This window comes from Siphateles boraxobius, unplaced genomic scaffold (genome assembly GCF_051911475.1).
Source record: "Siphateles boraxobius isolate OS27281-9 unplaced genomic scaffold, OSU_SipBor_1 5, whole genome shotgun sequence".
Classification (NCBI taxonomy): Eukaryota; Metazoa; Chordata; class Actinopteri; order Cypriniformes; family Leuciscidae; genus Siphateles; species Siphateles boraxobius.
The window spans coordinates 21243298-21257814 of record NW_027509141.1 but is presented as its reverse complement, the minus strand read 5'-3'; the positions used below and the strand labels follow the sequence as shown (position 1 = coordinate 21257814).

The following is a 14517-nucleotide window of genomic DNA, read 5'->3' as shown; positions in this document are numbered from 1 at the left end:
CACCCTCTCAAGCAGAGACAACGTGGCTTTTAAGGCTCCTTCTGGGCGTCCAAATGGAAAGCAATACCTTCAGAGAGAAAATTTAACAGACAGTTGTTTAAAACTGCTTTGAACCATTGAGAAATAAGACGTTACATATTCCCATTTTACATTTGTTTGAAATAAATAAGAATTTCCAGTTTCATCAATGTGATTAGGCCACACTTAATACATATTTCATTTGAATGTTTCTAGTTATCTCCTTTTTATTTTTTAGGAGAAATTGATATTTGGTTTGCTTTGAGGGGTTAATGTTTATTGTCTGTTTGTTTATTAATTTGTGTTTATTTATTTAGTTTCCTTATGTTATTTACCCAAATATTTTTATTAGAGGTGGTGCGTTGTCTCTTTATGCATGCATTAAAGATAATGCGTTTCTAGAATCCACATACGTAATTGAATGAAACAACAATTAGACAGAGATTGGGGTTAAAATGTTTTTATTTAATTTTGTTTTGAATTATTGCGTATCTTCCCATGGTTCCGAGGTTCAGGACCTGTTATTAAAAGGGCGGGGCATTTCCTGATGTCCTTTATATATTTTGCTAGGAATTATAGGAAATGTAGGTTTTGAAACAATCTTTATTTGGGTCGTTTGTTAATTTGAATGTGGGGAAGTACATTTTTGTGTGTTTAAATTTATTTTCATTATTGCTTTATGGTGAATGTGATTTCATATGTTTATGTTTATAGAGCTATGTTGCCCTTGTTATCATAAAATGGTTTGCTCTGTTTCGTTAAAAGGACTTAATTGTCTGTGGCTGTCACGGTTTGGGTTTTGTTTCTTGTTTCTGGTTCTTGTCTTGTCATGTGATTCCCTGTTTGTCATGTGATCCTGCCATGTGTCTTGCCATTGGTTAATCATCTGCTTATTGTTCACAGGTGTTCCTTGTCTTGTAATTAGTCTGTGTATTTAAGCCCTCATGTTTGCCCTGTGTCTTTGTCCAGGTGCTTGTTCTTAGTTGCATGCCTTGCCATGCCCTTGTTTTATGTTTTGAATTAAAGTTGCATTTGGGTTCTTAACCAGCTTGCCTCCAGTGGACCTCATTCATAACAGGCCGTGTTAGTTCTGGTGTGGAATCCCAAACATCTGAAACCAAGAATTCTGTAATTTGCTGGTTTCACATTTATTAGTTATAGTTTCTTTTGTTTTGGTTCTTTTTCTCTTCATCTGCACCGTTTCGTGATCAGTACATTAAAATTAATTTTTGCAGTCAATAAAACAAGATTTTGATGGCTCAAGTAATGTCTCTTGAAATTTTGTGGAAGAACTCTGACAATCAAGATATCCAGTCATCACACAGCCAGTTTCACATTTACATTACAAGAACATTTATGTATTTAGCAGTTTCACACTACTGTGAAAATTAAACACGTATACATATACATATATATATATATATATATATATATACATATTCACACACACCACATATTCCATTATTATCTCTAGCTGCTAATAAGGTGGTATTTTGTGATGCTGTGTAGACTGACAGTAATGTACCTGAAGTGTGTGATCTGGTTTTCCAGCAGCACACGCAGTCGTTCTTTGATCTCCTCGAAATGTTCCTTCTCTTCTACTGAGACAGTACCGATTCCATCAGGCCTGAGGCAACACACACACACACACACGAGCAGAAATGAATGCCACTGCATCTCTCATTAGGATAACAAGGGTCACAGAAACTAACACTGGGTCTCATGAAGGGATCACGAACAGGCCAGACACATGAATATTGTACTAGCACTATAAATAATTTTCCATTTAAGGAAAATGCTGCTCAAGCTGCTCAACTCTTTAATTAACCACACAGATTACTACAGTAATAATAATTTTAAAAAAAAACAGAGAGAGAATAAGACTATTTTAAATTTCTCAAAAAGCCCCAGCTTTTTATTTGGGTGTATTTGCATGTGCATACATGTTCATTTGTGCAAGTTATTTCACTTTTGCATGCACTTGAGAGCAAAAACCTTATTCACCAACCGCCAACAATCTAGTTTAACCCTGTACTATCTACTATAACTGAAATAGCACTGTGCCATGTGTATGTAAATTAAGCCATAGTGCTATTTGCATAGTGCAATTATTATTGTCCACAGAAAACAAGCAAAAAAATAATAATAAATATTTAAAAGAGACATTTGGGTATATTTTTTAAGTGATCACTGCCCAGAATCATTCTGTAAGATGTGCAAAACCACTGTGCATTGTAAACCAGATGCTTAAACAACGTACTGTAGTGTGTGCAAATAAACGATGATGTCAGTGGGTGCAATCCCTAGTGTGTATGCCTAAATGTGCATCTGTGTGTCATCCCCTGCTCAGGATAGGCTTTTCAGAAGGCCTGAACTCAGTCCCCCTCCCTGTCGTGTCCATGGTCATATAAAGACATTGGCGAGGAGTACCACAGCCCACAGCTAACAGCACTCAGGTCTTCAACCTCTTACCACATACACACTCACAGGTTTCTTATTGTGACTCTATAACAGAGAGAGAGAGAGGGAGAGAGAGAGGCTGTGGGAAACAGTTCACCTGATACGTCAGTGCCACTCTCAAACTTATTAGCCAAATTATCATGATGCCAATCATCAAAAGACTGAAATGAAAACACTTATTTTACCACGCTGATGTTCATGCAATTTATCTCTAGATTTGAGAATCATACGAGACATGTACGCCTCTCACTGTCTCTCATATCTAGCTGACGCATACGACAGCGGAAGCTTTTAAGGTATTTTTGAGAACAAGAAGAGGCGACCCGGTCACCGATCACCCCCCACCCCCGCAGAGCGATGGACCCTGTCTGGTGTGACAGCCGTGGTGGTCCCCTCTGAAATCCCTGCCCCCCACCCTCTTGCTTTTTCCCCGCTGTCCTTCAGCGTGCGCTGGGCTGACATGGGAAGTGGACTGATGAGGAGTGTGTCATGTCTCCTGCTCCTCAAACCGCTGTCACTGCGACCCGCGCCTCCACTGTCACATACACTCTGCTCACAGCCCTCCTTCCGTCTACCATGTCACAAACGATAAGGAGCCGGGCCCTTTGGTAACATTCTGCATGAGCGTGTGTGTGTGTGTGTGTGTGTGTGTGTGTTAAACTGCGTGCAGGTGACATACGTCGGCTGTGAGTGTGTTTCTGTTCTAGCTGTGTGTCACAACAAAACTGATTGATAAAAGACGGACCAGCAGGAAAAAAACTCTGTGTCAAAAAAGGAAAATAAAACCACAAAAACAAAACTACAAAACAAACTAAGAAAAAAACACACACAAAACAAAATACAAAACCGCAACACAAAAAAACACAAATACAACCTGAAAAACAAAACACAAAACAATACTGCTACCACAAAAAACTTTTAAAAAAATACAAAAACACAAAAAACACAAATACAAACTAAAAAACTAAATAAAAAACTACAAAAACCAATAAACAACAAAAAAATCCTTCTATCCACTTACAAAAAAAATAGTATTACCATGTTTTTTTGACATTGGACCATGGTATTATTATTATTGCACATGTACTATCCATGGTAATGTCCTGATATTCTTTTAAGCACTTTAGACTACTGTGGTAGATTATTATGTCAATCATTCAATATCAAGATATCTAAAATGCCATTGTATTACAATTACTGTACTATGGTGATAAGCAGTTGAACAAGAGCATTTATGCCATTTCATATCCTTCTAAAAACACTACATGATATCATGCATATTCATAATAGTGTGCTATGAGACTAATATGGTTATCCAGATAATGATAAATGATAATGATGCAGTAGTATCTTGTCAAACAACATTAGAGGTCCATCATCACCATCTGTAACACTTGTAGATTATTTGGCTTCAAATATATATCAGAATAGGAATCCAATGCCAAGAGATTCAGGTTGTGGATCATGTCAGTAATAAAGAGTGTGGTTGGCTGGACGTGAGGTTTTGGCACAAGCAGACAGGCTGGAGTGAGGCCTTGGACAGTTTGGAAAGAGAGATGGAGAGACCTGTCATCCTGTCAGCCATGACCTTAAGGCACTATATAATATTTACCCTGCATGTATCTCACTGGTTCGACACATGTCTATCACATTCTGTTTCCCTGCCTCACCCTTACTTTTCTCTCTTGCTCAGACAGTTACAAATTCACACATACGGTGGTGTCCAAAAGTCTGAGACCAGTCGTTTTTCTTAAAAAAATTATTTCTAGAAAGTCAATAAATACTAAACCAATTATGAAATTTGATAAAATTATATTTATAAAATAATACTATATATATATATATATATATATATACATATACTCTCACACACACACACACACACACACACACACATATATATATAAATATATACACACACATATACATATATATATATATATATATAAATATACAATAACATGTAAAAAAAATAGACTGTATATAAAGCTGCAACTTTGTACTTTCACAAATAAAGAATATGAATAAAATGACACACAATAGAACAAATATTCTAATACACAGAGGAAATAAGAAATAACTTATTTGCCCCCTTCCCTCACTTCCATCCCCCAGTTTCACATGTTGAGGGCGGGGCTTAACGCTAATCCACACCCAAAAGAGTGGGTTGCATTTACATTCTCACCTTTTGGAGCCTGTGAGCACCTGCGACTTAGACTCCCTTTTTCTCCAGACCTCCATGATTTTGTTCTCTTTCTTAGAGGGGGTCAAAGGCTCAGGGGGGGAGGGAAACAGAGAACTAAGCAGCTCGGTCTCTGACACGGGCCATTTTAGTAACTCAATCACTCTTTGGCTTCATATCCCACACACACACACACACACACATACACACACACACACAGACACACACACACACACACACACACACACACACACACACACACACACACACACACACACACACACACACACACACACACACACACATTGACAAAGGTGCACATTCACAAAGGTTATCAGAAGATGGTGTGTGGGTACATGAGAAATAAAAGAAGAGGAGAAATAACATGAATCATGCATGCAAATAATAATAAAAACAAATGCAAAAAATATAAAAACGGTAACTCGCTAAAGAAAATATATACATATATATATATTTCTGCATAATAATTGATTTTTTTTATAAATAAATCACATAATTAAATATTTAATAATTATGTTTTACATTTTGAAATATGGAACTATATATTTGTTTTATATATTGTAAATATATCTGTATCTCAAATAAAAATAATTGAAATAATACTAAAAAATAAAATAACCACACAGTGAAATCTTGTTAGAATGGTAGTTTTGAGGACTCCTGTGAACCAGGCAATGAGGCAACTTGAGCTTTTTTGTAAAAGGATTGCAACTACTGTGGGATTCTGGGAGAGAAGCATTATTACCTGTGACCAACCACAAAGCTATGACGAGAAGAGATGGGGTTTCTATTAAACACTTTGGCAGCCCCCAAAAAAAATTGTTTGTGCTCTTGCTCTTAAGTTACCTCTGTTTCTGCCCATGTGTAGACAGTGGATGTACAGACAGATAAAAGGGCAGGACGGTGAAGAGCGATGGAGTGATTTTAGGAGGGAGAGAATAGACAGAACTTCAGGTGAGAGTAGGATGAATGACAGAGAGAGAACATGAGAGATAAATGGTTTGAGAATGAATGATAATGAAATGAAGTGGGTGTTAAGAAAGGAGTGAGAAATAGATAAAGAGTGTGAGACCGGCGCTACCTGTTGCCGTGCACGTGAGAGGCGCAGAAGGCAAAGCTGTAGTGGAGTAGTGTGGGGTCGATCATGGAGCCTTTCTCGGCCCTCTCCAGCAGGTCACTCAGGTAACACAGGTGTCTGTGACACCCCCGCACACCGTACCTGGCGCAGTACTCATCTAACACAAACACCTGGCCTGGACTGAACCAACCCTGTGGCAAGACCCAAAAGGGGGAAGGTTAGTAGTGTAAAAAAGTAAAACATGATCATACAAATAGGACTGCTGTAGCTCTAACTGAATAAAACTGAATTGAAAGCTCAGTTACCAAGCAGGAGTATGAATCGTTGAGTCTGTGGTCCAGTGTCAACCGCTGAACTATCTCAAACAGCGAAGAGTGGTCAAAATTGCAGGGGTTAGCGGAGATGAATTCGTCCATTCCATGTTTCTGTGCTCGGTCTGCATCTGTGTGTATGTGTGCATGTTAACGTATGGAGACAGAGACAGGCTTTACAAAGCATACACATCTCAATGTCGCAGGAGCACACACTCCTTAGAGGAAGATCTCTAAGCTGAGCCAGGTATCAGGCTCAAAAGTGTCATTGTCAACTTGCATTACAGTGTGAAGTCAATCCAAGGTGCATTACAAGCAATGCTAGAAGTGCAAAATCAAAGTCAGAGCAGGTGCTCATTGTTTAGAGGTATCTTTCAACACAAAGAAAATTTGATATTATTAGTGTTAACTCTAAAACAAAACAACAACAACAAGATATCACAATTATTTAAACCTTTCGCCAGCCATATAGGCCTATATATTTACTTGCTGAGGGAAACGGTGATCTGTTTACAAGTTACTGGACTATGAGGGATGGTAATAAAGAGCTACTTTAAATACTCAATTCATTATATATTTAATTATATATTACTTAATTACGTAATTATATATTTTAAAAGGAAAAGGTATATTTAGTTCCACATTTCAACACAAAAAAAATATTATCATTTTAACTCTTTTTTAACACTTTTTTCATTTTTTGACAGCCTTATATTGAGAGGGAAATAATTAACTGTTTACAAGTTACTGGACTACCGTGGGCAATTATGATAAAGTGAACAATTATAAGTATGCTACTTTTTGAGCAATTTTAATACATTTTGGCTTATATTTTTTTCAAATATATTTTTTCTTCTGCATGTTTGCTGAACTTTTGATGGACACTGACACTGATCTAATTTTACCCCTAAACATCAAGTAAAACAAAGGAGAGATTGGTGGTTTAACAGGACAATCAGGCAATATTAACAAAAACTTTTGACTTTAGTCAAGTAAGAGCAACAGGGCAGAATTGCTGCTTGTTGATTTCAAGCATTGATTGTATGTAATATATTTGTAAAATCCAGTTTCTACATGCGTATATACCTATCCTTTCATTCCATACGAATGCATACGAAATCCATTGCGAGAGCAAGCTATTGGGATGGATTATTTAACCTTTTTAATTAATAAATGATTCAACTGCCAAATCGGATCAAATTATATGCCAACATCATTATATTATTGGCTTGTATTTCCCCCAAGTATTTTTTTCTCATTTGGCTTGGTAATCCTGCAGGAACTGTCTGAACCAGTGTTCCTAAGCAAACAACAACTCTAGGTTGACGCTTTCCCCTCCCACCCCATTCATTGCTCTGTCCGCAGGCCTCTGCCCCCCCTCAGGGCAGCCCTAATTAAAGAAACCCAGGGCCTCTAAACCCCCCTACCCTCACCATCTATTGTCCATTAAAGAGACTAAATAAATTCAACAACACATTTTCGCTTTCCTCTGCAGTCGGTAAGCTTAGGTATTACATCTGGGCCTGCACAAATAAGCAGGGCCGTTTCTTAATCCTGCCACTGGTCAGGGGCTATTCTTATTCTAATACCCCGTTTCTGCCAGGGGCTTTAGAGCTTCACTGTATGATTGAGCCATTCAACAGACACCTCCTTCAGAGCGTCGCTGGTTTACATGTTAAATCAAGAACAAGACTTGCCAAGAATAATTGCTTAGCTGTATAATAAAGGATAAGTTGTAATTTTCCTTGCATGATATACAGTATATGCATCTGAAAATATACTTATTTCTGAAATAAAATGTTCTAATGCTAAAACACTGCAAGACAATTACTTTATAAATTAAAATATTTTTTTTATAAATCTATACTATAGGTCACCCTTTATGTCTGTCTGTGGGGTTTGCAAATATTTAACCAATGAAAAGTATAAAAAAGAGCCAAACCTTAAAACTCTATTAGTCTATTGGCTCCTCAAACTGTCTGTCAAACCTCATAACACTCTGTCGTGAATGAAGTGTCACACACAGTTTGGACTATCTCTGCTTGTTTGCAATGCAAAGGTAAATAAAGAACTGATTGTTTGAATAATACAGTGTTTTCTTTACTCAAGAAACACTATATAATGTTTTATGTATTCGAGGAGCGGAGAGAAATCTTAGGTAAGCATTCGCCATCGAGTCATAGACAATTTTGTCTTAAATAGCCTATGCATAAATCTTCATCTTTTTATAACGTGAGATTGACAGAATATCAAATAACAGAAAAAAATACTGAGTGCGCCCACATAGCTACAGCTACAATAAACTTCATTATTCAATATAACGCGATGCACTTACAGCCTCGGATACGGCCGTTCTAATAATGGAATAAAACACTACATAGGACAGTGGCAGGGGTTTTGGGGGCCCAAAAACTTCTTTAGCCAATTTCACAATATGAGGTAAATCCGCCCCTGCCATCTGTGTTGCATTTTTGTCTGTCCATGGCATTATAAGATATCCAAACACGTAGGTTGAAGCCAAATGAACCACTGAAATCAGCCACAGGTCAAAAAGGTGACGTTGTGTCACACTCCTGTCTTAATATGAGCTTGTCATATCTCTTTGACACTGGAATTGAGGGGAAGGTCTCTGGACAGTAACACACAATGACATTAGTCGACTCTGTCCGAGCGGGGCACAGGAGAAATGACACTGATTGATGGATTCTTTTCATTTATAGATCTTATCTCATGGAGAGTCTGAAGAGCAGAGCATGTGGGGCTATTTAGCGCTTGTATTTTTTTTTTTTTTTTTTTGGTTCTGTGCGTGTGCCTGTACAAACACACACAATGGACAGATTGGGAGTCTGAGATTCGGCCCTTGGCTGACAAGAGCTGAAGGGGCCAACTGACAGGACAGGCATTTCTATGTGAGTGAGTAATGGACAGAGGGAGAAAAAGAAGAGAAGGGATGGAGAAAGGGGTGACAGCAGAGACATACTTTATTAAGTGGTTTCTAATTTAATCTGCTCCTGAACTTGATTTCCAACAATATGGCCACCCTCATCAGGCCTGCAGACAAGTCCATACGTGAGCCTCTCTCAGAGCACGACGCTATTTCAGGCCTTATCACACTGGATTAGAAAAGCCTGGACTCTGGCTGACATCCAACATCAATCACTGTTTTCTTTGTTTTAGAATGATGAAGCAGTGAATGAGTTGAAATATGAAACATTGTTATTAAGAATACTTTTTTATTTCTATGAAATTATTGGGGGCATGAGATTGTGTTGCAGGTCAGGTTCCAACCTATATTGCCTGTATTGTTGTTGTTGATGTTGTTAAATGATGCAACTTGAGGCTTTATACACTGGGTGTAATGCATAGTTAAATAATAATAATAATATTAATAATAATAATAAATAATGAAAACTTCATTAAAAAAAATGAAGAAACAAATAATACTTAATAATAATAAAAACAATGAAAAATACTAGATCATAATATTAATGATGATGATGTTGATTTATTATTATTGTTATAGTTATTGTCATTGTTGTTAAATGATACACCTTGAGGCTTTCTACACTGGGTGTAAATACATGGTTAAACATGAACATGGTTAAAATAATAATAATTATTATTATTAAACAAACAATACCCAAATCATTGTATACAATACAATTAATAAAACAAAATAAAGTACCAACTGGTGCATTAATTTATTATTATTATTATTGTTATTATTATTATTATTATTATTATTATTATTATTATTATTATTATTATCAAATTATATACCTCGAAGCCATGGATAAAAAATAAAATAAATAAATAAATAATAATAATAAATGAATGCACCAGTTGGTATTTTATTTTATTTTATTTATTTTATTTTATACAATGATTTGGGTATTGTTTGTTTCATCCTTCTGACCAAGTTTCCATTATTATTATTATTATTATTATTATTATTATTATTATTAATAATGGAAACTTGGTCGGATGAAACAAACAATACCCAAATCATTCTATAAAATAAAATTTATAAAATAAAATAAAATACCAACTGGTGCATTAATTTATTATCATTATTATTATTATTATTATTATTATTATTATTATTATTATTATTATCAAATTATATACCTCGAAGCCATGGATACAAAATAAAATAAATAAATAATAATTTAATAATAATACATTAATGCACCAGTTGGTATTTTATTTTATTTTATTAATTTATTTTATTTTATACAATTGGGTATTGTTTGTTTCATCCTTCTGACCAAGTTTCCATTATTATTATTATTATTATTATTATTATTAATGGAAACTTGGTCGGATGAAACAAACAATACCCAAATCATTGTATAAAATAAAACTAATAAAATAAAATAAAATAAAATACCAACTGGTGCATTAACGTATTATTATTATTATTATTAATATTATCAAATTGTATACCTCGAAGCCATGGATAAAAAGAATAAATAATGATTATTATTATGATTATTACAAGACCTCTGTATTCTCAAAGTATCACTGATTTTAGGTTGTGTCTCCCCCTAAATCTCCCTTTGAATGGATTTAACAAACAAGCAGACAAGAGAAGGAGTTTTACCATTTTTCCAGGGGAAGAAAGAAACGGTTAGTCTGAAACTGTTAGTAGTTCTACAGGCAAACATAACAGAAACACTACTAAGACGTGAAAAGGGCCACTATTTGTTAAATGTGTCAGTATACATGTGTGGCAAAAGGGCTTGTCTAGATGTAGCAGTTGTGGCAAATTTGTGTCAGTTTATCATTCAATAAAGACTCATCTACTCATCATTTCTATATTCAAGCTACATATTTGCCAACTCTCATGTCTTTCAAAATAAATTCGTGAAAATCACAGAATTAATAAATTGTGCGAGTCCACTGCTTCAAGGACAACACAAAATCTTTTAGAGACCATTTGAGAACAAACAGCCAATGTTTCCGATTGCATCCTAATCCCCCACATTTAAAACTGCAACCACAACAATTTAATTTGACGCTGTCGTAAGGTTAGGAGAAAAAAACAACGAAAACTCTGGTGGCACGACTTCCTACAGATGAGAGAAGCTGGTGTGAACTAGCAAGTAGTTATTTGGTAACATTCCACTGATAGCTTCCAGAAATAATCAGGGTGAAGATGCACTGTTTTATTCATAGCATGTCACTCTTAACATGGTAATTACCAGCTGCTGAGGGGTGCAGAGCACGCCAGTGGTTTCACACAATTAATTTAGCGCAATAAATCAACAACTACAATAGGGAAAATCATTATAATTATATAATTTACCAAATTCTCCATTTGGTCGGAAATCTTTATTGTTAAATAAAAGGCAACTGCTGTGGATTTCATCCAAAAATAAACTAGCTTACAAGGAACAGATGGATTTGATTTTGCACGTGCTTTTTTATGTGAAACTCTGCTTTGATTTGAGAAGCCGTTGACTCAATGAAGCCATGTTGAGAGAAGGCAAATATGCGACTGCTATTCCGAGCAAAACATCCAGAAAGAAAATTGCACATGCAGTCTAGTCTTTTTAAATAAAAGTGCGTTTGATTTTGAGACCTAATGAAGTAAAATGGAGTGAGATTTGAGGAAGGAAACAGGAAGAGGAGGAGTAATGTGAGTTTTGGAAGAGGAATAGCGATTAGCACATTACTTGTGTCAGATAATCCGGGTTGGTTTATCTGATCTGTGCCTGCTACAGGGAAGCACTTACCCTTCAGTCCGGCTACGAGAGAGCAGGGTAAGAGGGAACACACCAGAGTGACATATAGAGACTCGAATGAAGCAGCAGAGAGAGAGAGAGAGAGAGAGAGAGAGAGAGAGAGAGAGAGAGAGAGATAGAATATTCCCTATACACAGGGTACACTGAGCAAAGCATGAGAGAAGGACGATCTGACACACTTATTCATACACACAGAGATGATTACCTGAAAAGGGGAGAAAAAGCATGATATGATCTTTTTTCTGTCAGAAAGAAAGAAAGAAAGGTCAAGTATACACGCGAAAGAGGGCAAATATGCAAAAGAACAGCAAAAGAAAGAAAGAAAGAAAGAAAAGTCAAGTGTATACGCGAAAGAGGGCAAATATGCAAAAGAACAGCAAAAAAAGAAAGCAAGAAAGATATAAAGAAAGAATTTTGTACTGTACATGTGATCTTTCTTTCTGTTTTTATTTCTGAATGAGAAAATATCCAAAAGAAGAGTGAGTGAAAGAAAGAGCGAAATAAAAAAAAAAGAAATTGGTACTAAAAACGATCAAATGTACAAGCGAATGAGGGCAAATATGCAAAAAAACAGCAAAAGAAAGAAAGAAAGAAAGAAAGAAAGAAAGATCAAATGTACTTTAAAAGCCAAAGAGCAAATATGCAAAAGAACAGTGAAAAAGGAAAGCAAGAAATTTGTACATTTGATCTTTCTTTCTGTTTTTCTTTCTGAACGAGGGCAAATATGTAAAAGGAAAGTGAAAGAAAGAGCAAAAGAAAGAAAGAAAGATCAAATTCACAAGCAAAAGAGGGCAAATATGCAAAAGAAAAGTAAGAAAAAAAGTTCAAAATGCAAAAAGGAAAGCAAAATGCAGTGAAAGAAAAGTGAAGAAAGAAAGAGAAACAATTAAATATAAAATAAATAAATAAAAAGAGCAAAAATAAACACAAAGATGGCTGATTAAAATGAACCATAACAAAGAATAATGTAATGACGAAATGTAAGTGGGATGCAAGACGAAGGATTTCTGACAGAATCAAGCGGTGCGGATGAAAACAGAGAGTGAGATTTTTCTCCCTTTTCACAACACCAGTACAGAGAGTAGTTACTCTGCTCAGGAGGTGTACACTGTTGAGATTACACTCAGACGACATTAATGAGCAGCAGAGTGAAACATCCTCCAAAAACATCAGCATTGTGCAGGAACTTATTCAACCCATGCTAAAGAAAGTGTGTGTGACTGCTATGTAGAGTGTCATTATACCTGTATGTGTGTGTGTGCCTGCAGTCAGCGTGTGTGTATCCGTAGAGTCTGCATATTCATACGTACAGAACTGAGAGATGGGAGCATCAAGCTGAGGTGCTGTCCCTCCTTTGGCGTTGAGTTTCTGCACCTGGGTTGGGGGGATGGGTTTGTGGGACTGGCCCGTGGCGCGATACATGGCCTGAACCCACAGGATTCGATCTTGCTCATCATCACTGGCGAAGATCACAGTGTCTCCCTCCTTCACAGCGTTGAAGAACGTCCGACCTCCATCCAGACCTGGATTCAACATAGTGTTCATCAGTTATACTTTAAACGGAATGAAATAATCAAAAGTGCACTTTAAAGGGATGGCTCACCCAAAAATGAAAATTCTGTCAGTATTTACTCATGTTGTTCCAACCCCGTAAGACCTTCGTTCATCTTCGGAACACGAATTAAGATATTTTCGATGAAATCTGAGAGCTGGATCACTCCTCCATACTAGTCCATAGGCTTCTTCAGGGATTGAAACTTGCTGGCCTCGAAAAGTTATTAAAGACATCGTTAAAATAGTCCAAGTGACTACAGTGGCTCAATCTTAAATTTATCAAGCGACGAGAATACTTTTTGTGCACAAAAACAAACAAAAATAACGACTTTATTTCAACTATTCATTTCTCTGTGGGCCTCTAGTCAGTTAAAGTAGTGTGATTGGGTAGAGCTATGTCACACGTAGGCTCACTATTGGTCGACGCTGGTCATGTGTGTGATGCGTGTGACGTACAACAACAGAAGCTTAAGATTGAGCCACTGTAGTCACTTGGACTATTTTAACAATGTCTTTAAAAACTTTTCGGGGCCTGCAAGTTCAATCCCTGACGAAGCCTATGGAGGAGTGATCCAGCTCTCAGATTTCATCAAAAATATCTTAATTCGTGTTCCGAAGATGAACGAAGGTCTTACAGAGTTGGAACAACATGAGGGTGAGTCAATACTGGCAGAATTTTCATTTTTGGGTGAACTATCCCTTTAAGTGTGAAAACAGAGGCACTGTCAAGTTATGCAGTTCTGTTGCAGGAGTTGAGCTAACAATTCTTTTCACTTAACTAATTTTGGCTAAAGTTATATTCTACATATAATAATACATTTACTGTTTACTGTGGATGTAGAACAGGCCGAATTTGAACCTAGGTTTCCAATTTGGGAGCAACACATATAATACAAGTAAATATTTGACATTAATGTTAATGCATTATCGACTAAGATTAACTAACAGTGAATAATGGTATATTTATAAGATAAAATTAATCAAGATTGTATTTATTCATCTTGATTAATAAATATTCATCAAGATTATAATCATATGAATTATTATTAATCAAGATGAATAAATACTGTAAAAAATATTGTTAATTATTAGTTGCATACCAGCCAATACTTTAACTAATATTAATGTTTAAAAATCATATAGCAT

The 14517-nt window shown here is 36.0% G+C and overlaps 1 protein-coding gene across 8 annotated transcripts in view; it reads right to left on the bottom strand.

The window, feature by feature from the left end:
* cadpsa (Ca2+-dependent activator protein for secretion a) overlaps positions 1–14517 on the bottom strand; it is a 151228-nt gene that overhangs the window by 45225 nt on the left and 91486 nt on the right. For 4 of the 8 annotated variants that reach the window (XM_077203229.1, XM_077203231.1, XM_077203230.1 and 1 more), the window contains exons 12-17: positions 13128–13340; positions 6065–6201; positions 5763–5950; positions 4664–4831; positions 1544–1645; positions 4–67 (exon numbers count right to left, since the gene is read on the bottom strand). In XM_077203229.1, the coding sequence (XP_077059344.1) occupies positions 4–67; positions 1544–1645; positions 4664–4831; positions 5763–5950; positions 6065–6201; positions 13128–13340 (872 nt within the window). The remainder of the gene's footprint in view (positions 1–3; positions 68–1543; positions 1646–4663; positions 4832–5762; positions 5951–6064; positions 6202–13127; positions 13341–14517) is intronic. The other 4 variants (XM_077203237.1, XM_077203235.1, XM_077203234.1 and 1 more) reach the window with 1 other exon arrangement.